Source organism: Calonectris borealis, chromosome 8 (assembly GCF_964195595.1).
Source record: "Calonectris borealis chromosome 8, bCalBor7.hap1.2, whole genome shotgun sequence".
Taxonomy (NCBI): domain Eukaryota; kingdom Metazoa; phylum Chordata; class Aves; order Procellariiformes; family Procellariidae; genus Calonectris; species Calonectris borealis.
The window spans coordinates 1485754-1508930 of NC_134319.1; the positions used below are offsets into that span (position 1 = coordinate 1485754).

At 41.8% G+C, this 23177-nt stretch overlaps 1 protein-coding gene across 4 annotated transcripts; it reads left to right on the forward strand.

Annotated features, from left to right (window-relative positions):
• The first annotated feature begins 1938 nt into the window (after nucleotides 1-1938).
• Nucleotides 1939-19655, forward strand: LRRC40 (leucine rich repeat containing 40). Of its 4 annotated transcripts, none has more exons than XR_012674420.1 (15): nucleotides 1939-2105; nucleotides 2733-2914; nucleotides 3425-3498; nucleotides 4468-4597; nucleotides 5024-5147; nucleotides 5891-6033; nucleotides 7134-7306; nucleotides 7604-7694; nucleotides 10177-10222; nucleotides 12676-12784; nucleotides 13704-13811; nucleotides 15441-15551; nucleotides 17271-17942; nucleotides 18098-18283; nucleotides 19281-19655. XR_012674420.1 is itself a non-coding variant. In XM_075155535.1 (15 exons), the coding sequence occupies exons 1-15, from the start codon at nucleotides 1955-1957 to the stop codon at nucleotides 19384-19386; spliced, it is 1812 nt and encodes a 603-aa protein (XP_075011636.1). In that variant the 5' UTR covers nucleotides 1940-1954; the 3' UTR covers nucleotides 19387-19655. The 4 variants fall into 4 exon arrangements, 3 of the variants coding, with proteins under 3 accessions (XP_075011633.1, XP_075011634.1, XP_075011636.1); XM_075155535.1 differs by having other exon boundaries at nucleotides 1940-2105; nucleotides 17271-17348; XM_075155532.1 differs by lacking the exon at nucleotides 17271-17942.
• Nucleotides 19656-23177: the final 3522 nt, after the last annotated feature.

Here is a 23177-nt window from a genome sequence, read left to right on the forward strand (position 1 = left end):
GAGGCAGGCTGCCGCAGCCTGCCTCTCGCCTCAGGGGCTGAGGGGCCCGAAGGACGCTGAGGCTGACAGAGGGTATGGAGCCCAAGCTGTCCTTTGTGCCGGTACCACGAGAGCTCTTCCAGGTGGCGGTTCCAGAGCCCTTCTGGTCAGTCTTCAGAGGGGCGGATGGGTCTCTCAAAGGCCTCTACCCCGGCTGGGCTGGCACATTGCTAACGGTGCCCTGCCTGAGATGTTCCAGATGGGCTTGGTCATGCTGCTTGCTCCTTCAGAGCCCTAAGCTTAAAATTGCCGCATTTCAGACAGGCTAGGTCAATTAGTACATGAGTTAATTGTATGCACATAGACATGAGTGGAATAGGTATTTTGTTGCCTGGGTTCACTGAGATGAATGTGCTTTGAGTGCTCTCTACATTTTCTGCTCTATCGCTCCTGGCATCAGATTGTAAATAAAGCAAACGGTTATTCTCAAAGTCCATAAAAGTGTTTTTTAAGTAACGAATATTAATCATTCCAGGAAGTTCAGCCCTACCCCAAGCCCTTCCCATCCACTGTCATGATTTCTGCCTTTTATGAACCACCTTGAGCTTGCTTAACTCCTGCCTTTCCAAATGTATCTTCCTCTTACGGGAACAAACATAACTTGAAGACGTCATACAAAACTCTGGGATTTCCAGCACTGTTTTTTTTAATACTCAGTTTAAATACCCAGCATTTTCTTACAGAGTGCTGCCTGGTGACTTCCAAACAGGGAGGAGAGAAAAAAGGCGAATTAAAGAATGGTGGTAAAAAAACTGATGAGGCCGAAGTCCTTAGTCAAGAAGTAGTGCCTGAAGTGTGACAGTTTCTTGAATTACATGCTTACTTACTGAACGTGGTGTTTGGTCCTCAACTAATTACTTTTCAGTTCAATGGAACTAGTAGAAGGTTTTTTCAGAAGGGGTAGTATTTGAAACACAAACCTGGTGTTTGAAAGAGAAAAGAGCTACAGCTAAAAACTTCAATGACTAAGGGGGAAACACTCCTTTTCCATAACTTACTTCTCATTAGGAACTGCTGGTAGGATCAGGCCGACACTGACCTGACTCGCAGATTAAATGGTAGGAGCAGTGACTGGTCCCTGTTAATCTCAGGTGTTGGTAGGCAGCCAGAATCTTTGTGATATTTGTAATATTTTTATTTAGTTTGCAAACTCTGGACTAAAGGAAAGGGAAAAGGAAAAACAGTAAGCTGATGTAAAAGTGCCTTTTAATTTGGTATACCTCATGTGTATGTATAAAATATTCCCAGATTATTTGGTCTGGATTCACGCTTGTGACCTTAGCAAAAAGAAATGGGGGAAGAAGTAAGAATTTGGTGTCCTCGGTTGTGTCAACTACGGTTTCTAGTCTCGCTTCGTTCACAGGCCGTGTGGATTTGTACCCGGTGTTCAGGCTGCTCTTCAGGGGAGCGCTGCTGCCGAGGGGACAGGGCTTCCCCTTTGCCCTCCCCTTTGTCGGAGGGGTTTCGGCCACAGCTGCAAGCTGATCCGGATGATGACAACCATATACGGTCCGGCCGTGCGCCGGGATCAGTACGGAAAAGGCAGTTTTCATCTGGCACCAAGGTGACGGTCTGCCTGTCACCTTTCGCCGGAGCAGGCCCGTACAGCGCAGAACCCCCTCGGGGCGATGCAGGCGGCCCCCTCCGGGCCTGCAGCCCCGGGCGCTGGGGTGAACCCTCTCCGGGATGGCGGGGAGGGTTTGGGGCCGGCTCCCGTCTCGGCGTCGTGGCTTCCACCCTGCACCGTCGGGCGGGAAATGGCCGGGGCCGTGCCGCCGCGTCGAGCCGGGGCAGGCGGTGGCCCGCCGAGCGCTCCGCGGGGTGGCTGCCAGAGCCGGCAGCCCGCCCGAGGGGCCCCGCCAGGCCCCGCCTGCTCGGCGGGCGGCGGGGCGGTGCCGGCCGGGCTCTGGCGAGGATGGCGGCGGCGCGGAGAGCGCGGGCGGGGGACCCCCGCGCTGGCTTCGGGCGGCCGGCGGCGGAGTCGGGCCCCGCCGTGCCGCAGGGGCTGATCCGGGCGGCTCGGAAGAGCGGGCAGTTAAACCTGTCGGGCCGGAGCCTCAGTGAGGGTGAGCGCGGGGAGCCGGCCCCGGCGCCTGCCGCCCTGGGGCGGTGTGGGTGAGCTCGGTGCCGGCGGGGACGCGCTGCTCCTGGCCCTTTCCCGTAGCTGGCGGTTACACCCATTCCTCCCCGCACCTCGGCCGGGTTTGCTGCCGTGGAGGGCCGGGGCGGGCAGGGCGGCGCTGGGCCTGCCGCCCGCGCCTTCCTGCGGCGGGGTGGGAGGCCGGGGGAAGCGGCTGCGCTTGTGCCGAACCCTCGGCTCTCCTGCAAACCGCCCCACTCTTCAGCAGAGGGAACAGGCGCCGTGTTTGCAGGTGGTTGCTGGCCGATTCCGCGGGCTTGGTGTTCCTCCTGTGCCTCGGGTTTATGCTTGGCAACGCCATCCGGGCAGGACAGGAAAAATACAGAGGGAGCAACAACAACGAATATTTCCTGCCATCTGTTTGCAGCTCAGCTTACGTTTGGCTGTTGCTGGCAGATTTCCATCAGCTTGTTATTGTCAGCCTTAGAAAAATGTCTCTAGAAAAACAGTTGGCTGTATGTGTGTATGTATATATGAAAAGCACTATAACAGGGGAAGTCTGAGAGTAAATATCAGAAGAATTTAGTTGATGCGTGTATGTTTGTGTATGTAGTGCCTCAACATGTGTGGCGGATAAATTTGGACACTCCAGAGGAAGCTCATCAAAATCTCTCTTTTGGTGCTGCGGATCGCTGGTGGGAGCAAACAGATCTGACCAAGCTGATACTCGCCTCAAACAAACTGCAGTGTCTTTCAGAGGATGTCAAACTTTTGCCTGCGCTCACTGTTCTGGATGTAAGTACCATGATCCTGTTATGGTCGAACTGTACCCTCTCTGCAGGAGGTGGGAAAACATGGTCTTAGATCTTTGTTTTCCATTTCCCTGCAATGGTGGATGTGTAGGTGGTATTGGTGTATTCTCAGGATAAAGAAAAGATTGTTACAGATCACTGTTAGTATACCCATTTATACGCTGGTAGTGGGTACTGTTCTGTAGAAAGATCTAGAAATTTTTATTATGGACACTGCAGGAAGAGCTATTATTGGATGCAGCCACCTTTCCTGTACATCCCCCCCACCCCCTTCATACCTAATCTATTAGTGTTTACTATCAATTCAGTAGAATTTTGACAGATTGGCAGTTGCAATGCTGCTGTTGGTAATTGCATTGAGGCATGTACATAGCTATTACTTTTATACAAGATTACTCTGTGTATTAGGTTAGCTTGATTTGTTTCTGGGTATGGAAAAAAAACCTACAAGGTGCAAATTAGTAACTGTATTCTAAAAGCCTTTATTTTTCAGGTGCATGATAATCAACTGACATCGCTTCCTTCTGCTTTAGGACAATTAGAAAATCTTCAGAAACTTGATGTCAGGTAAGTACATGTTACAAAACTGGAACATGAGAAACATTGCAGTGACTTTCATAGTGTGAATAAGAGATTGCAGTGTATCAAATTTTCTTTTAGCAAATTAATTTCAGATTTTTAACTAGAGAATATTAGTATATTGAGAATCATAAGTTTTGTATCAAAACTGATAATCTTAGGTTTGTTAGAATTATTTTCACTGATACTCAAAGTCACAGTCTCGCTTGGGAGGTGAAAACTGGTATTTTGAATAATCACACAAAAGCAGTATCTACATTCATGTGCCTCAGTCTGGCAATTTTGTTGTAAAGGAACAAAAATACTTTTTGTCATGAATAATATGATATGATGTCATATGATAATATGTCATGAATAATTATTGGAAATAATTGTATAGATGTTGTTCATGCTGGAAAGTTCATATTCTTCTGTTTACTGGAGTAATTTTGTAAATTTGTGCACAAGGAGAAAGAGGGCATGCTGCCACTGTGTGTGTGAATGTAAGATCCAGCTGGAATATTGTAAATTCAGATGAGCATTAAAAGTATTCTTGAACAAATAAACAAACATAACTAATTTCTCCTAGGAAACTAATCCATTGTAGAGGGCTGTAAAGTTGTAGGAGACAGATTTTTCTTAAAGGTGACGGTATCCTGAACAGCAAGCATATGTGCATGCTGCACAGTGAGAATGTTTTGCAGAAGCCTGTCTCACTGCAGATGTAATTAACAGCTAGCCTGTGCCAGCACGGAATATCCAGCGAATCTGATGCTGGATGTGCTTCGTACTTGCTCTAGGCTCTGAAGAGTTTGTGTTTCAACAGGCTGTGTGTGGCTAAGGTAATCCAGCTGATACAAGTGTTGCAACCCTAGTTTGGATAGCATCATACGTAACACAAGTGTTCTTTATGGAGTTACGTTCTTAAAACTGCTTAGTAATTGGGTTTTCCCTTTGTGTTCCATGTTTTAATACTAGCCACAACAAACTGAAAAGCATCCCAGAAGAGTTGATGCAGTTGTCACATTTGAAGAGCCTTCTTCTTCATCACAATGAGCTGAGCTGCTTGCCGGATGGATTTGGACACCTTGTCAATTTAGAAGAATTAGTAAATTACAACTTTTTGAAAAATATTTATTTGTGCATAAAGGCTGATTTATCCATGTTTTGCTACTGCTAATTAAAAAACCCCATAGCTTAAATGGCAGAACTTTGTGAATATTCTAATGACTTATGTAGGCTGTCAGTTATTACATGGCGGGGTTGTTTTTTTTTTTGTTTGAAACGAAGTTTTGCTCTTGGTTTGCCAAATATTTTACGAAAAATCAAATCTCCTGTGATCTGTCAGTCATGGGAGACTTGTTTCTTCCATTCACATTTGTACCAGGGAGATCCTGAAGATGTCAGCCATCTAATTTTAATGTTCTGCCAGTAATTAACTTTGCAGTAGCAGTACTCGTGGGATATTTTAAACATCTCTATTTCTAACCTCTCTCTCTCTTCCTCTCTCTCTCTTTCTTTTTTTAATCTTCAGGATCTGTCCAACAACCATCTCACAGACATTCCAACAAGTTTTGCTTTGCTCATTAACTTAGTGCGACTCAATTTGGCTTGTAATCAACTCAAGAACCTGCCTGCAGATATCAGTGCGATGAAAAGTAAATTAGTTTCCTCAGATTATTAAATGCCATACAGCCAGTTCTGTAGTTGTGTTCAGAAATGTAGTGCATATTATTCAGGATTTTAAAAATACATTCTTAAAGAGTTACTGTGTTCTCAAGAATATTAGTTCAGAATTATTTAAAAAATCAGCTACAGCTACTGTGTATCAAACTTGAGTCCTCTTATGGTTCATATTTCTCAATAAATGAGACACGGAATGATCAGGAAGGTGTAAGGATTAATATTGTTCTGCTTAGAAGTTGTTAGCTTTAAGACTGCAATAAGGAATTTGACCAATTTTTTTTCTTTATTGCATATTTTGAATGGCAAATAAAGCATAAATGAGAGTTGAAATTATTGGAGAGAAAAAACCCATAAATTAGAGAGTGATAAAATTGACTTCTGATTCTGAATGTTAACCATCAAGGTGACTAGTGGTTGGTATGAAACGTGTATTTTAATAGCTGTGGCAGATCTACAGAACAGGTGGTAGACTGCCAGCTTTTATAAATGCTATAGAAATTACCTGCAGATCTTTCTGAGATGGTCTACAATATTAGACCCTTTCTTGTTCCCTCCAGTCCCTTACTCTATACAAGAGCTAGTGTCTGGCAGTGTCATTGAAAGCATTCCAGAATGTCCTATGAAGAACAAATGAAAAGCAGATGCCTTGTTTTCAGAAAGTGACTTTTACTTTCTCTTTCTTTTCCATTCGTCACTTGCACGCTTACTTCCATAGGCTTAAGGCAACTGGATTGTACTAAAAACTACCTGGAAACCGTACCTTCTAAATTAGCCACTATGGCATCTTTGGAACAACTTTATCTGAGAAAAAATAAATTACGTTCCCTACCAGAATTTCCCTCATGCAAATTACTGAAGGTAAGGTTTGAAATGGTTGATATACTGTAAATGTATTGGCTGTAAACTTTTAAAATAATAGCTGTTACTTTAAACACAAATTTTTGTGAATTGCTGTGATCAAAAGTTTATAATTCTGTGCATAGAACTCTATTTAATACATCCCCATTTGCAGTTACTCTTACTGTCCACATTGGTCAATCTTAAGGTCATTTGGAAGACAAATTTGCAGCAGTACTCTTCAGATTTGGAAAATGAAAGAAATATTTAGAAGAGGAATGACTGAAAAACTAGATCTAATATTGCCTGCAACAGTTCTTTTTTATCTCTAGGAACATTTTCTGGATAAATTTACTTCGTTCACTGTCATTTTTTTCTTTGTAACTGCAGGAAAAAGTATACTTTTTTTTTTCCTTTTAGTATAGTCAGATCTTCCAAGTATTTTGTAGCCTTAATTCCCGATATGTTTAAAATTGAAAATCGTCTGCCTCAGAACATTAGAAATTTGTTACTCAGCTAGTAGAAAAATGATTGGGCCAATTGAATGCCTATATCACTGTGTTGTTTCCAATGACCAAATCCTTCAAAGAATGCAGATACCTTCTTAGTTCTGCATAACTCTGAACTCGGCAGTTAAAATCCCAAGCTGTTTCAGCATTTTCTAACAAAATTTGTGTTGATATTTCAGTGTCTTAGTGTGTCCAGCATCTGTACTCTTTTTGGTCTAAAGAGCCATTCAATTTTTCCATTATAAGTGAAACATTTCCAATAGGGACATGGACAGCTGCCCTCTCAACTTCCTGTAACTTGGAATTTAAGAAACTTCTTGAGCAAAGAAGTCATTGACAAGTTCTTGACAAATGCAGAGCAAATGTAGTCCTAGCTTGGAAATGGAACTCAAAGCTGAAGGTTCTGTGATGGTTTCAGAAAAGCTAAGTTCAGACTTGCGTCTCTGGATCTTTGAAGGCTTTGATATTTCATATGCAGATGAAAGGGAATCAAGAACTGTGTTTTCTCCACGTCACCATATGTTTTTGCCAGTGCCATGATTTAGGAGATTAGTAAGTTATAAAGTAATTTCACTAGAGTGACATAATTGTAGGCGATCTTTGTTTCTGTAGGAGTTACATGCTGGTGAAAATCAGATTGAAATATTAAATGCAGAGAATCTGAAGCATCTGAATTCCCTCTCTGTATTGGAACTTAGAGACAACAAGATAAAATCAGTTCCTGATGAAATTACTCTGCTTCAGAAGCTGGAGCGACTTGACCTCGCCAACAATGATATCAGTAGGTAATACTAAAAACTGCATTATGTCTGTGATGAGGCATAGCTAATGACATCTAGTTCTATAGCTGATGTATTTCACTTTGTAAAATGTAATTAAAAAAAGACTCAGTCATAAAATGGAGGAACCCTTTCTATATTGTGTAAATGCTATGATCAAACTGTGCCTTTCTTAAATGGAATATATTCTGTATCTTTTTCTTTGAACCTCAGCTTCAGAATACCAGGCCATCTGACAAGCCATTGCAAATTCTTTAGAATTTGTTTTGAAGCTGCTTTGAAATGAGTTGTTTCCATTTGCAGATTGCCTTACGCATTAGGGACCCTTCCTCAGTTGAAATTCCTGGCATTAGAGGGAAATCCTTTAAGAACCATTCGAAGAGACCTCCTGCAAGTAAGCACTAGAGACAATATATAAAGTTTGGTTATGTTACATATGTATGTTATCCAAATTGTGTAGACAAAATTTTTAAAAATTAGACAACATGCAGGTTTCAAGTAGCCTGTGCAACTTTAATCCATCTCTTGTGTGTGTGTGTGTGTTGTGGGTTTCGGTTACTCTTTCCACTAGAGTCTGATGCAGTGCATAAGATCATGGGGACTGTGGAGTAAAGGAGGTTGTTGCTTTATAGGACCTGTTTCTGATTTGCTACAGAAGTTATAATATGTATTGCAAATGAAGCAATGGATGTCTGGGGGAAAAAAGGGTAAGGCAGCTGTCTGCTGCATAATGCTGTTGCAGTCACAGTTCATTGCAGGCCTAGGCGAGAACTTTACATGAGGCTTTTCCTAGCTGAGCATGGATTTCTGTTTTTCATTTCCTACTTGCCTGAATTAAGGATCTAGGATTCAATTTCCAAAGTGTATTTGATGGCAGGTGCGTTTTGAACAATGACAATCTGATGTACTACTATGTTTTCTTACGGATGACCTACACCTCAGATCTGCGTCCTCTCTGTAGGTAACCAGCAAAGTGAAGGTGTCACTTGTGAGTGAGAAAACAAGTACGTAGGGCAGCAGGGAGGCTGGAGTGCGGGCACTACCGCTGCTATAGAATTCCCTTTTAGTTTTTCCCCAGCAGGCTCCTTTTCTCGTTGGTGGTATATATTACTTGTTTCTGTGCTTTTGCCAGTATTATAAAATAAATGTTTACAAAGCACTGGGATTCTCGAAAAATAAGCAATACTGAAGACTCTCTGTTGAAATGAAATTTTGTAATATCTGTCAGAAGGGGGAAAACATCATGTATCTGATTAAGTGAGCATTGTATGCATTAAATTAACGAGCAAGGGTTCTGTGGATGGAAGTCATATATGATTCCCGAGCTCAAAGTTGGCTTAAAATTTACATCCAAAGGAGGAGTTAGGGTTGCCTGGCTACTTTAGATCTGGTATTCCTTAGCTTCTGAGGATTTGCTGTCTTTCAAATGTACGAGCATATATGTTTGTAATTTCTTGTGTATATTTCAAATTTGTAACAAACAACAGGTACAAGGATTCCGTTATGACATTTTATACTTGTATTGTCTTGATCCATTACCAACACTGTAAATTCATATAACTGACATTTTATATGCCTATTTAGATTTTTTTACACTTGATTTAGAGGAGTAATTGATAAAGTTTGTAGGGTTCCCCGGGCACTTCTTAGCAGCAGGTGAATACTGAGATTAAGGATTGGCAAGGACTGGGGGATAAGTATAGTCTAGCAGGCACAGATTCTTCTCTTGTCTGTCCTCGTTCCGTCTCGTCTTTTCTTTTTCCTCAGACCTTTCATTCAAGTCCCAAACCCATTCTTGTTTCTTGATAAATTTCCAGTCATCTTCTGTTAAATCCTAGTCTCTCCTTTTTGCATAACATACATCACCTGTCTGTTGATTTTTGTTTTATTGTCTACTTTCCTCTCCACGCAAGCCACGTGACTGTTACTCAGGTTTTTGTTTGACCTTCACCTTCTCCTTAGAAGTTTCCAGGTTCCTCCATATTGGCCTCTCTTGTCTTGCTCAGCTCAGCACATGCCATACCTAGCCGTGCCTGCAGTCAGTCCCAGTCTCCGCCAGCCTCTCTTTCTCAGTCTTTTGCCTTCTGTTGTCTCACCAGGTTCCTTGTGAGAGTTCATTCCTTTCCCACTTCCACATTTCCTTTATCCCCTCTGCATTCAGATCAGTCAATCTCCTATTGTGTGTAATACAGTTGTCAGCTAGAATGAGAAATGTTAATTCATATTCAGTGCTTCAGGTCAGTCCCTGGTTTTAAAGCATCAAGGAGAAGCATGCATGTAAAACTGTAAGGAAAACATAGCTTTATCCTAACACAAATGGGCTGGATGAGATTATGCTTAATTACTCATACATTATGCAGATAGTAACCATGTTTGACCAGTAGAAGTTGCTATAAGAGGATTGAAAGTCAAATCATTGTAGAATCCAGCTGTTAAAAATCCATGCAAATTATGTAAACTGCAGTGTTTTTCTCAGACTTTACAATTTTGGACATAAAAAGTTACTGGAACACTGAACAGTCAGCTTCCTTGAAATATTTTAAATTTCTTCTCCAAAGCATAATTGTTTTAGACCCTTTTGAAGAGAAGATTGAGTTTATTTGAACATTTTTTCCTTGCTCTTGGAACTGGCTAACTACTTGAGATAAAAAGCTAAAAATGTGGAGCCTGAGGTAGTGACACAGGATTGGAAATTTTCAGCTGGAATAAATAAACAAAATTGTAAATAAGCAAGTTCATTGCAAAGAGGGTTTTTCTAGAGGAAGCGTTAGGGGGCTTTTACAGCCAGCAGTGTATGGGCTGTCATTCTTCATTGTCAAACAGCTATATAAATACTGGCTGGCAAATGCTTACTGACTTTCTTTTTTTTTTAAAAGAAAGGCACCCAGGAACTTCTGAAATACCTAAGAAGCAAAATGAAAGGTACGTTGCTCTACTGCATTGCATTTTAAAGAGAATCTTTCTAAGAAATTAAAATAAAGTAAAACCTACAGAAGGTAGCTGTTTAATCCAGTTTCCTTCAGTTATCCTGCAATAATAGAATTTTCTTTACTCAACAGTTTGCTCTTATATTTCAGTGCTGTTTCTTTTTCTTATTCTGTTAGATAATACCGAATAAAAATCATTATTGAGGATTATAATTTAAAAAAACAATTTTAAGTGTTTTTCCGCTGGTCCCTTTATGCATTTTGCATGAGGAATTCCAGCAGCTTTTTTATTTTTCCCCTGAACATCATGGGAAGTTTACATAAGGGGTTTTTCTTTTTAAGCTTGCCATCTGTATGCTGGCTTGGTCACAGTAGAGTAGAGTAGGTGAGATTTTTCAAAGGTATTATGTATTATTCATTCGTGTAATAACATGGGCAATACAGTCCTGCGATTCCCAGAAAGTACGTGCATAAAAAAGTCTGCTTTAAAGACTTGGTGATGCCATGAAGTCCACCACGTAGCTGAATAAGAATATAAGAAGTTTTGGGGGAGAAAGTAACTGATTATTTTAAACATCATTATAATCCTGGCCTGCTAGAATTCATCTTTCTACTATCTAATAGTCTTGATCCCAACATTCCCTATAGAAATAATTAAGAAGTCATAAAGCAGAAAATCAGATGAAATACTTCAAGGGGATTCCTTCTCTGTGCAAATGCTGTATGTTTTTTGCAGAATCCTCTCTTGGATTTAAAGGTCTGCCTCTGTGGATTAAAAACCACCTGGATGATTCTGTATCACATTTCTCCAACAGATGCAGTACTTTGTAAAAACGAACTGATAGTATTAAAAAAGTGGACAAAAAGTTGCTAGTTGCTTCTGTGCACTCAAGTCACTTTCCAGATTGATACCTGGGCTTCTAATTCACTGAGATATTTCATCATTTGTGTTTTTTTTTCTTTTTGTTCTGTGTTTTCTAAACAAAACCATGGATATGGCCGTTTATTTTTTATCATATAGGAAACAGGCTGTCAGAGTCTTTAAGTAACTAGCATGCTCAGAAGATGAAATCCTTTCAAAACAGGACTTCAGTTTACCATCTTTAGAAATCTTCATCTTTCTTAAGTTTTAAAACATAAAGTAGGCAAAATGACCGAGTTCACTGGTCATGTTAAATATAATATGGAAATGATTATGCTGCACTTAAATGGCAAAAAATGCTTAACCTCTTAATTTATAAGGGGCCTTGATAATACACGCGAGCAAGCAACTTTTATTGAAAATGGTACGTGTGAATTTTCCTTTTTGTTAAGTGGGTTTTCTCTCGGTCTGCCAGAGGATGGCAGTATTAATTAGGTTACTGCAGCGTATAAAATTGCTTCAAAGTGTCAGGTTCCATGCAAGTCTGACATATTATTAACTTGACAAAAATTAATTGGATGCTAGAGTACATACTCAGAAGCTTATCTGGTGAACTATAATAGATAATATAATTGTGGATTATAAAATTAGCTAATGTCTTGCATGTACAGCAATGCTTATGATTTTACTCTGCCTGTTACGGCATCTAAGTTGGAGCTAAACCAGTAGCAGTCCTATTTCTGTAGAGGTTTAAACTGGAAAAAGTCCTCCTTTTTTTTCAGCTTGTTTTTGACCCTTTGGACCTTTCTTAATGACAGGATAACTAGTTGCGGTTAGGTGCAATTGTTAGTAGACTTATTGATGAATGCTGCTGAATTTCCATCGAGTTTTGTTCAATTTCTTTTAGTGGAAGTTGGATTTATCGTATGTTTGGACTTCTAGCAAAGCTTCACCCTACTTACACGTATGTGGATCCCCAGGGTGTGATGCTACACCTCAGATGTGCAGAACAATGCTTTTAATCTGCATTTCTTCAACATTCAAAGTAGCCTTGCAAAGCCAATAGCTTTTTTGTGTGGATTGTAGACAGTGATCAAAAGGAACTCTACAAAGGAGGGTATGATGAAGGTTTATAAATATTAATGTTTTAACTAAAATTGTGGTCAGATTTCCTGTTCTGGATATAGGTGCTCTGGATCATCACTTCTAGCCCCAATTCCCTGTTTATCATTGTTTCTAGCTCCCCACCCCTTGGAGGCTACTGCCTAACGTAACAGCTAGCTACCGCTAGCGTAACATCTCTGTCGCTTCCTGACCTGTTTTTTCAAAATCCAAGTCAACTCCTCTCCCCTCCACCAGCCTAAAAAAAAACAACCCGGAAACCCAAGAGTACAAAAGACCTTTACTAGAAAATTCTTGAAATAATCTGAATCAGATTATATTCAATTAAGCCAGAATACAGGAAGAACTAAAAAGGGTGATGGCTGGTGATGAGGGACACTAAATCTGTCCATCTAGGTCATTCAGAACACCACATCTGACTGCAGCCTGTAGTTTGTGTGACTATATAGTTTTTTTATCTCTAGATGATGTAACTAGCCCAAACGAAGAGCCTCCTGTGACAGCCATGACTCTTCCAAGTGAGTCAAGGATTAACATGCACGCCATAACTTCACTAAAATTATTGGAATATAGGTATGTGTTTTGAAATATTACCTATTTCTAAGTTGTAAGAACACTTAGAACACTTTCCTATTTTTTGCCCTTTTTTTTTTTTTCCCTTCATGATATATATCTGCAAATCCTGCTGCATTTGTGCATTTTTAACTTTAATTTGTGTGCCTGGGAATAGGCAGATTTGAATTGCAGTTTTTTAAAAATTATTTCTTTGTATTGTCAAATATTCTGCAGTAACATTCCTTTTAACTCACTGGAATGCTTAATACCTTCAGGGACTTTTAGTACCTTTTAAACTTTAGCAATTTTCATTATGTCTCAAAACCTCTTGTCGCAGGTGAGTATCTCTTCAGCTCTTTCTTAAATCTAACCAACAATGTAACTTGTTAGGTTGGGAAAGGGGAGAAAGCCCTGTTTGCCAAGAACTGCCGGGTGAGATGCATAGTCCTGCTGAGAGTTGGAATGTGGAAAGGACCTCACTGGTGAAAGGGCTGGGATGGCTTTGGTCACCACAAATGTTCAGAAGCTCCAAATTGAGCAGTTACCTGAGTTACACATCACTGTGCTGGGGATGTTTTTTGAGCTGAGAGGGGGAAATCTGTTTAATGCCAATCTGGCTACACTTTCTGGCCCAATATGCAGCATTCACACGTTTGTTGAGGTAGCGACGTAACTCAGCTCTTACGGATTTTTCTTAAGCAAGATCACAGATCAGGGTGCCAGTGTGAAATGATATTATCGCCCAGATGCCGTGTAGCATGGTGCAGCGATCGGTAACTTTCTGATTTAACAGTCCTTCAAGGACTTCAAATTGTAGATATTTATACGCCTATTCTACTACTCATCTTTTTCTAAAAGAAGGTGAATACATGTTGTTAATAAATAGGAAATTATTAACTTGTTCGTATTACTCAGCTAAATGCTTTTCACTGTTTAGTGAGAAACAGGCAGCTGTGATTCCTGATGAAATGTTCAATGCAGTCAGAAGCAATCCTGTTGCCACTGTCAACTTCAGCAAAAATCAGCTGAACGAAATTCCTCCAAGGTACATTTGTAAACGTCGTTCTCTTTTTGTTACTTTCTTTTCTACTTTTGTTCCTCAGCGTCTTGTGCTTTTCCTAATCAAGTATATTTACACTTTATGCTATGTATGTGTGTGTACACTCACACACACAAATGAAAGTATAATTGAGATGCCGAATAATACACTTGTGTTTCTCGTACGAGCAGCATGCAGGTGGGTTCATTGATTAGCATGAAGATTGCAGTACAGAGAAGCTTGGCTATACTCAATGGTGCTTTCATTACATGGTGTTTTTCATCTTGCTTTGCTGAGCATTGTGGAAATGAATGAGGGGAGACTGATGTGACTTCTCATAATAATGAAGTGCTGTACTTAACTACGGTGTACTATTGTTTTCTCTACAAGGCAGTCTTTTTCCCATATGAGGATAATCTGTGTGGATTCACCACTTTATTGGGTGATAGCTTTGTATTATAGCCGAGGTTCTATTTAAATTCAGTTTCTTCATATCGCATAATTCTTTGTGGTTTTTTTTATGGAAGCCTGAACGGTTTCCATGCCTCTTTTCTTGATAGATTTTGTGTCCCATCACATAGCATTTGATATTATTGCACTTGTTACTTCATCCACAGTCAAGGAAAAGCTTTCTGTTAACACTAATGGGAATAAATAGCCTTTTTTTGTAAGGAGGAAGGTTGCTGCATCTCTGGTAGCCCAAGAAAATCACGAAAGTTGATTTTTAAGGATACCACCACATTTGTGGGGGTGACGTTTCCATTCTTGGACCCAAGCGTGCTGAACATTTAACCTTTAGCACATAGAACTTGAAAAGGTGCTATCTCTTTCTCATAAGAAAAAATCTCTTTTCAGTACAGTTTGTAGAAAATCAATTTAGTGAGATAATGCTTGTGCCTCCCATACTTTTTTCACTGCATTAGAGGCTGTTGCATTCACTGGGGAGGAAGGTATAGGTGTGCAGCTCCTAGGTGCCAGAGAATTCAGTGGCAATCCAGACAGGAGAGATGAGTATTTTCTCATTTAATTACCTTTTGTTTTTAGGGCTAAACCAGAGATTCTGTTACAGAGATTCAGCAACTAACTTTTTGAGCTTTTAAACATCCTACGCCAAAATGTCTTAATATAATACCCTTTTACGAGATGCAGCAAATGCTGTGTTCCTGGAATTGGTAATAGCAGAACAGTGGAACAGAAACCAGAGGTGGAAATAAAATAACCTCTTTCTGTTTGACTGCTAAAGATGATAGATAGAGTCTTTTTGTTAAAACATTCGCGGGGCAGGAGATGACAGTGATGGTCATCTATGCCATAGTTTCTGAAATATCTCTTAACTGCATTTAAGTGAGTAGGCTTTTGCAGTAAAATTTGCTCTCCTAATCAGTGAGAGAAAATTTACTCTCTTAGTAACTTTAGAAAAGTGGTTCTGAGCTTTGTAATTCCATCGAGTGTAGGACTCCAGGACAGGCAGCTTTCACAGGTGAAGTTTCCATTATCTTCACTCCACAAAATTGCTTCTGAAGTGTCAAGAAACATAGAGTGTCTTTGATTTGTAGAATAAAGGAGGGTTTTTTCAATAACTTAGAGTGCAAACATGAGCTTATATAATAAAAGTATATTCGTATTGGGTTTCAGGATTGTGGAGCTGAAAGACTCGGTTTGTGATGTCAACCTTGGCTTCAATAAAATCTCATCTATTTCCTTGGAGCTTTGCATGCTCCATAAATTGGCACATTTGGATATCAGGTTTGTGACGTGTGTTGGACTTCCTTTCTCGGTAACTTATTTTCGTGCCTTTTTAAACCAGCCATCTGTTACAGTGGAATAGCAGTACTGAAATAGTTTTTCATTTCCCAAAATGCCTCCATGACAGTTGAATGACCGGCAGGTCTGAAATAGCAAGTGGCCTAGATTTAGGCATCGGTTAAAGAAAAACGCAAAAAACAAGTGGACAAGCTCTGAGACTCGCTGTGATGAAAGGTCTTGTCTCAGTCATAAAAGCGTCTCAGAGATGTTAAGTTGCTATCTAAAAACAGCCTCTCCTCCTCCCCCAAAAAACCCTACACCCCCACACCAAAAAATCCTGGAGGATAGCTGGGAAGTAGTACAGTGAAGGCACAAACGCTGTTGTGCTGCCTGAAACAGAAGCTGTCTATAGGTATTTTATTTGCAATAGATAGTTACTTACTGCCATTTTACCTTCTCTACTTCTGAAAAATGCTCGTTGCATTTGTTTCGACACCAGGGTCAGCTCGCTGGCATTTATTATCTTTGGTGTTTCACAAAATTAAAAGTAGCAAAGCACAGTTGCAGAGGCAGGTTTTTACTTTGATTTGGTTTAAAGTAATCTGCCTGTGCCTGGGGAGAGTCCAGCGAAGGGCCACCAAGACGCTGAAGGGACCAGAGCATCTCTGCCGTGAGGAGAGGCTGGGAGAGCTGGGGCTGCTCAGCCGGGAGCGGGGCAGGCGCGGGGAGATCTCACCCGTGCCTAGGGCAGGAGGGTGCCGAGGGGACGGAGCCAGGCTCTTCCCAGCGGTGCCCAGCGCCAGGACCAGCGGCCATGGGCACACACTGACAGGCAGGAGGGTCCCTCTGGACATCGGGAAGCACTTTTTCACTGTGAGGGTGACCGAGCACCTCCAGGGAGGTGGTGGAGTCTCCATCCTTGGAGACGTGCAGAACCCATCTGGATATGGTCCTGGGCCACCTGCTCTAGGGGGTTGGACCAGATGAGTTCCAGAGGTCCCTGCCAACCTCAACCAGTCTGCGATGCCGTGACAAACGTGCTGCTGATGCAGGAGTTAGGCTGAAGATTGCAGGAATGGGTGATAATACAAGACTGATGAGGGAACAAGGTTGAATATCTCAGTGATTAAGAATTTAGGTCTAAGTCTGGGCATCTTTTAGTGAGTGGTCTTTATTTTCCTGTAATGCTCTTTGTGTCACGCTCAGGCCATCCCTTGTTTGTCCTTACAAACCCCTGTCTTCCTTGTATTTAAGAAAGCTTCTGAATGGCTTCCTGTTGTGGGAAACACTAGGGTAACGGTAGCCATTAACGAGTTTGTTACAGCAATTGGATACCAGGCTAAATGAATTTTGAAGAAGTTTAGAGTTATCCTACTGATTCACTTTGGCACCACGATCTGGGCAGTTTCGTGAGCTTTCCTCTGAAACCCGAGGAGCTGAATTGCCAAGCAGGTTTGTGGAGTTGTTACACGCTTTGAAACACTTGGGAATCTTTAGAGGACAGACTTTTAAATCTTCTGCTGGCAGAAATGAGAATGCAAACTTGGCTTGCATTAGCAAGCATCTGTACTTTAGCATGGTCTTGACCCATTTATGAAGCAATTAATTGGTTTAAGGCAGCTGTTAGCACTGATAAATATGCATATTCTGTCTCTGTGGATTCTTAACTAAAACTTTGTAGAAGTTAGTGATTATTGTTTGTCTTCATTTGATACACAGAAATAATTTTTTGACATCTTTACCTGAGGAAATGGAGGCACTGACAAGACTGCAAATAATAAATCTTTCTTTTAATAGGTGAGCAACTATTTAGATTTTTTTTATACAATAATAAAAAGAACCGGGCTGAATTCAATATGATTTTCCTGTGAGGTAAGAATGAGGAGGCACTGGATCAACTAGCTGTGAGCTTAAAACAGATGAAGTGCATGTACTTCTTTACACAACGGGTAGCGTGTTTTTGGAACGTTCTGTCACTTTTGGAGAGACAGTAGCAACTGGTTAAAAAAGGGATTAAACAATCTTGTGAACAATACATCAAAAAATGGATACCAGCAGGAGCACCCTTTGGCATCCATAATACAGCAGTTCCGAATGATGGAAAGCATGAGGGGAGCGGTCGGCGGGAAGCAGCCGAGTGGCGTCCCTGAAGGGATCTGCTGTAGCTGTGTTGCTCGCAGCGGAGGCCCAGCGCGGGGCTGGAAGGCCCGCTCCTCTGACGCAGCAGGGCATTTCTTAAGTGCACGGAGATCAACTGGCCGTTGTTCTCCTCCTTTATGCTGGTGACTCACATTCCAGGCTTGTCAAACGAGCGTAGTTGGCCTGCAGTTCTGCTAGAGGTGCTGAGCTGTCACCGAGCGCGTTTTGTTCACCTTGTTCACCGTGTGCAAGGTAAAATAATGGATACTTCCTCCTTTCAGAGCAGCGTGTTTAAACGTTTACCTTAAATACAGAAAGCTAAAACGCTGTCTGATTTTAAAGGCTGCTAATTTTTTGAATGCCCTCTTTCTGACTTTCGTTGGTTTGCCTCCTTTTTCTTCCTGAAGATTTAAAGTATTTCCCAGCGTCCTGTATCGCATCGTAGCACTGGAGACTATCCTGCTCAGTAACAATCAGGTTGGGTCCATAGACCCTCTGCAGCTACAGAAGATGGACAAGCTTGGAACACTGGACCTTCAGAACAACGACCTCCTCCAGGTGCCACCAGAACTTGGAAACTGCGAAACTCTGAGGTGTGTTTTAAGTGGTGACCTGTTTTATATTCCGAGTCATTTCTTCAGGGCATGTTCTGTCAGAGGAAGAAGTACCCACAGGCAGCGTATGTGTTTGTAGGTCTCAGTGCACAAAAAGGGTCACTCTCACCATTTGTAAAACAACGCAACTTCCTCCATATTTCCTCAATATTGTAGAGAACTGGGGGAGTTGTTTCATGATTTTTTAAAAAAATTGAAAGGTTATGTTGGTTTATGTAAATGTTAGAGCCTACGTCGGTTACCTTGTCTGTACGTACATACACACTGCTGGTGCACCTATAGACAAGCCGGGTAGGTGAGCCATAGCGCTCCCTGTCAGGACATTCAGCTCCTTACCTGTGTGTGTAACTCGCGTTGCTACAAAAGAGGCAGGGTAACATCCTCTGAATAATGTATAAGGAGACACGACTGCGAACATCCTTACATAATACTCCTCAAAGACGACAGTTATGCCTAAGTAGTCTGTCGTGTCAAAGACGTCAAATTACTGGTCCCTGTGGTTTTCCCCTTTAAGGACACTTTCCGGAGGGGCTTCAAAAATACAAAATAGAACACCACCCCCACACCCCAAGCAAAAAATCTCCACAGAGTTTTATGAATATCAAAGAAGAGTGGGCTAGCAGCTAAGCTAGAAAGCGGAGGGTTACAATTTAACATAGTTTTTGCCTTTTATTGTGCCATTTCTATATTTCAGAAGTTCTTTTTCTTCTGGCAGAGGCTTGCTGAAGAAGTAGGGTATGTGTGTATTGTGTGCCTACAATAGTAATACACCACCACTGATTTATTAGCATAAATTAAAATTCAGATGTCTCTAAAGAAGATAAATTAGTGTGAACTAGGGAAGCAGAAATTCTTTTAGTAGAACAGAAGATGAATTACTTATGAATTTCAAAAGATTCAAGTATCTATGTGCAGCGTATGAACGTGTTGGTACAAGGAAAAGTCTTTGTAACTCAACATCTCTCTGTTTTTCTAGGACACTTCTGCTAGAAGGAAATCCGTTCCGCACCCCCCGAGCAGCCATTTTAGCAAAAGGAACAGCTGCAGTGCTGGAGTATCTGAGGAGCCGAATCCCTGCCTGATACAATCGCCCGTGTCCTTGGCAGGCTCGGGAATCGAAGCACAAGCAAAGTACTATCCTATGGTTTGTACTGCCTTCCTCCTTCTTCGTCAACTGTTTGTTAACCTGGCCTGTGCATTTATAATAATGTTTGTAGTTTGCATGTTGAGAAGGAACGCACCTATGAAATATTTTCCCCTCCAGGCTGCATGTTTCAAGAGTGCATTTTAAAATACCACCATGTATGCTTACACTTTTCGTAATAAAGAATGCCATTGAAATCTGCCTTCAGTAATAGTGACAATGTTTTTTCTACAATTAAGCTAGTTTTTAAAAGACTTATCAAAGTATATCAAAGTATTTGAGCAAAAGGCAGAAGTAACCTTTTTGCTTTTTGCATGCCTGTTTTATAATCTCCCGCAAGGTGTTTGGTCTCTCTTCACTGCTGCCTCAAAAAATTGGTTACTGGTCTGTATGTGAACCCTTAAACTGTGTGGTGATGGTAAGGATACGTACGAGCTGTACTGCAGCCTCTGCGCGTGTCTCGTGTAAAAGTAAGCAAAATGTGGCTGATGGTGGTAGCTGCACTGGAACAGTAAATGTTTCCTGTTGGATGTATGTTTTGAGTAAGACTATACTACAATTAAGTTTTCTAGCCAGTAACATTTGGATACTTCTCTTTTTTTATTTAAACACGCTTCCACGTCGTGAAAGTGATAGCTTTGTTAATAACAGTAATGCATCAGGGATATTACTAATATAAAAGGAAGGGCTGCCTGACGCTGCTTGCTCTGTGACTGCAGGTCCATTGCTTCTCTTTTAGACTGCTCCAGGCCTGCGCGCTGGAGTGGAATTGATGCAGAAACCAGATGGATTCCTGCTGGTAGGGTGTCGTGGGCTGGGGGTTGGTTTGGTTTTCAAACTGCACCGAGAAGAAACGACCGACTGTCGTGACGCTGCGTGGCTGTGTGTACCGCGCAGGTGCTGTGGGTGGGGTACGCACAGGGCCCGCAGCAGCGCCGTGAGCGTGTGGCCAGGCACGACGCCGGGCCGAGGTCCTTGAGCAGCGTCACCTATTTCTTCCCAGTACTGCGCCGTCCTCTCTTGCCAGCAAACAAAATTTGATGCCTTCCCTATGCATGACTACTGCTTCTAACTGCAAACTGCAGAATTCCTTGCCATCTAAAATTTAAATAAAGAAAAAGCTTTCAAGTAAAAGGCATCCTTGCTAAGCTTTAGGAACAGCAACACGCCTCGCTCTTGATTCTCCTCTTCCATTCAGCTTCTGTATGAAGGCTGCCAGGCTGACATCGAACGGGTATCCTTCCTACGGTACGTGTTTATAAGGAAAAATGTGTAACGAAAGCATTTTCCTTTCTCCGCCTGTCCCTTCTGTAACACAGCAAAACTTAATACGGTCAAGTTAAACTTTCCAGGTTTTGAATGTGTCCAGAATTAACTCACCCTCAGGGTCTGCGAATGCAGCGAGCACCTTTCAGCAGAGCGAGGGTGCGTGATGCACCTCGCGCACAGCTGCACCGGACCGTGGCCCCGTGCGAGAAGGACCAGAACTGGCCCGCAGGGCTGGAGGCAGCGGAGGCCCGCTGCCGCGTATTAACCTGCTCTGGGCAGAGAGGGCCTGGGGGCGGCGGGCGCAAGGGAAGGGGAAGGCAACGCGGCAAGGCAAATCTAAGCTTTTCTTCACAGGCTTGCAGTCGCTCCATTTCCATATTTGATGTCTCGCCAGACGCTACGGCTGAACAAGGGGAGTTGCTCAGTCTCTCTCTGACGTACCTGGTAATTAAAAGGAGCCTTTCCCTCAAACACCGCTTGGTTTGCAGGTAGATGCCGTGAATGCTTCTGAAGCTGCAAGTTAAATGCCTGATGGGAAAGGTGTAGTTACCAGGTACCTGCACCAGTTTCAAAGGGATGGGTTGGTCACAACCATCTCGCTTCCTGTAACTTGCAAAACAGCGTTTTTTGAAACCTCAGCTCTTTTCCAATAGTAAAAGATGACAAAAATTAATTACAATAAGGTGACATTTTTATTATTTATACAATAAAGAGACTTTTTAATGTTATTCAAAACACTTTTTTAAATACTGAAAAAGTTGGGTACACCAAAGCCGAAAAATGGCTCTGCTATACACTGCACAGCATTGTTTTAGTCCCTGTATTTGTTTTATGTACAGAAGCATCTGCAAAATGCATTCTAAACACAATATGCACCTTACGGATAAGTGTCATACATGAAATAAAACTGGAAGGATACAACCTGCATGTGCAAATGAACTAACAATATAATTGATTGCACTGAATCAATAGATTTAAAATATAATTTTGAAGTACCTTTTTGCACATAAAATGAAGCAGCTTTCAAGTTCAGTAAGTCTTTATACTGCAAAAAACATTAAGTACATTCACAATCTATGTTAATAAAGTAGTAAATATTTCTTCATTCAGCTTTATTTACATTAATACTGTAATTAAACTGAAAAGTACAGTTAGTCATTTGTAATATAGCAATCTTTTAACACATACAAAAATGACCATTTTCTGTATATAATTTAAGCTCAAAATCACAATTATCTCAAAATATTAATTACAATACAGCCATCTCCATCATAATTAAACATGTCTTTTATAAAATGGTAAAATTTTTAGTAAAGTAAGCTGTTGGTTCTGAACTGGATACAGTACTCACAAGTAGAAAACGGAACTGATGAGAGCGTTTGTTCTGCCCGGGGTCGGGGCAGGGCCACACGTGCTAGCAAAGAGACAGAGAAGGCCCCAATTGACAGAGATGAAGCCTCTTGTGCTGCAGGGCTGTGGCTGGGTTGGTGGTGCTGCAGAAAACGCCTTACAAGGGCCGTGGAAATTCTTATGCAATGCAGTGATGTCATTCACTTCCAGAATATTTGCTGGAATTGTCCAGGAAGAAGATTGGCAAAAGGCTTTTTTTTTTTTTTTTTTTTTTTTTGATAAACGCTTTAAACTCCGTGATTCGCAAATACTGTCGTTTGAAATTTGCTTTTCCATGACAGCTGCCGTTAGCTGCTCCGCACGCCCTCGGCGGGGCAGAGCGCGGGCGTCCTTGCCTGGCCTCTGGGTGCCACTGCTGTGCCGCACACGTGGCTTGATGCCCGCCATCACATACCCAAACCGAAGGTGTTCAAAACAAAACCAAACCACCGATTAATTTATATCCTATCCAAACTACTGGCCTGAAAGTTGTATCGTTATGTTGTATTCCACTCACACTGGCAAGACTGACAAGTGAAATAAATCCTTACATCTGATTGATTGCCTGAAAATGAAATGGTACATCTTTGTGCGCTGCTTAAAATTAAATTTTTGAAGGCAGAAGATTGGGGGAAGAGCGCTGAGGCAGGACGGGGAGGCGGTAGACACTAGCCCATGGGTAGGGAGCTCAAACCTCAGATAAAATTTTATTCTCATTTGGCAATTCTAAATGTAAAATCCCACCAGTGAAAAATACTGCTAAGGTAGGCGGTGACCCCGCAGCCCACGACTGAGGCTTATCACCTCCCGTGCCTGTTTTTGAATTTTGGGAAATGGATACTCGTGTCAAATCTTACTTCTGTTTTACAGGGGGAGGGGGCAGCACTCCGGTGAAACACAGAACCCACCTGCTCCTGAGCTTAGCTTCCGCTTAAGAGGCTGGGCAGCACAGACCCCAGGCGCTAACCCTGCTGCTGTCAGCGGCCGCTTCCCCGGGGATGAGCACCCCCGATTCCCATCATCCCGCTACTGACCCCTGGCTCTTCTCTCGAGACCAGATCCTGCACGTGA

Bases quoted from the DNA above. Each gene is read 5' to 3' on its own strand.
- LRRC40 (XM_075155535.1), top strand. From the start codon at position 1,955: ATGGCGGCGGCGCGGAGAGCGCGGGCGGGGGACCCCCGCGCTGGCTTC. The intron at 2,915-3,424 runs GTAAGTACCATG...TTTATTTTTCAG, and splicing joins CTGCGCTCACTGTTCTGGAT to GTGCATGATAATCAACTGAC. The intron at 4,598-5,023 runs GTAAATTACAAC...TTTAATCTTCAG, and splicing joins TTGTCAATTTAGAAGAATTA to GATCTGTCCAACAACCATCT.